Genomic DNA, 606 nt, shown 5'->3' on the forward strand with positions numbered 1-606 from the left:
AATGGCAGTAGGAGCGTGCACGTGGCCCCTCTGTGTAATGGCAGTAGGAGCGTGCACGTGGCCCCTCTGTGTAATGGCAGTAGGAGCGTGCACGTGGCCCCTCTGTGTGAATAATGACAGATGAACAGGAAGTGTTGTAAACGCTCAGTTATTGATCAGCTGACCTGCAGGAGCCAATCAGCTGCAGGCTTTTCTAAGTGAATTAGGCAGTGGGGGGTGGGGGTGGCCCCCCAGGGTCTAATGAAGGAGGGGTGGGTGCAGCTGGGCTCAGATCGATCCTGGGGGAGGAGACAGACAAACCGTCCTCCTCCTCCTCGGGGTTCAGATCAGAATGAAGAGCAGCAGCACGAGAGCAGGACGCTGATGGCTGCAGGCTTTTATTCTGAAACTCTGCTGCCAATCAAACCTCTTACTGAAGATGATGGGTCGGTGTGCGGCCATGCTGATGATGGGGGTCTTCATGGTGATGGTGGGGCTGAACACGGGTCGAGTGATGAGCGGTGAGTCCGGTTCTGTTTCCTGTTTGACATCAGAAAACTTCTGTTATTAATGTTCATATGGAACACACACACACACACACACACACACACACACACACACACACAC

At 53.8% G+C, this 606-nt stretch overlaps 1 protein-coding gene across 2 annotated transcripts in view; it reads left to right on the plus strand.

Annotated features, from left to right (window-relative positions):
• The first annotated feature begins 6 nt into the window (after positions 1–6).
• The window catches only part of chodl (chondrolectin), a 6,718-nt gene continuing 6,118 nt past the window's right edge, over positions 7–606 (plus strand). The window contains exon 1 of one of the 2 annotated variants that reach the window (XM_014033650.1): positions 7–500. Coding sequence is in view for 1 of the 2 variants with exons in the window: in XM_014033649.1 (XP_013889103.1) it covers positions 494–500 (7 nt within the window). In the remaining variant the exon portion in view is untranslated. The remainder of the gene's footprint in view (positions 501–606) is intronic. The other variant, XM_014033649.1, reaches the window with a different exon arrangement.

This window comes from Austrofundulus limnaeus, unplaced genomic scaffold (genome assembly GCF_001266775.1).
Source record: "Austrofundulus limnaeus strain Quisiro unplaced genomic scaffold, Austrofundulus_limnaeus-1.0 Scaffold1797, whole genome shotgun sequence".
Lineage (NCBI taxonomy): Eukaryota > Metazoa > Chordata > Actinopteri > Cyprinodontiformes > Rivulidae > Austrofundulus > Austrofundulus limnaeus.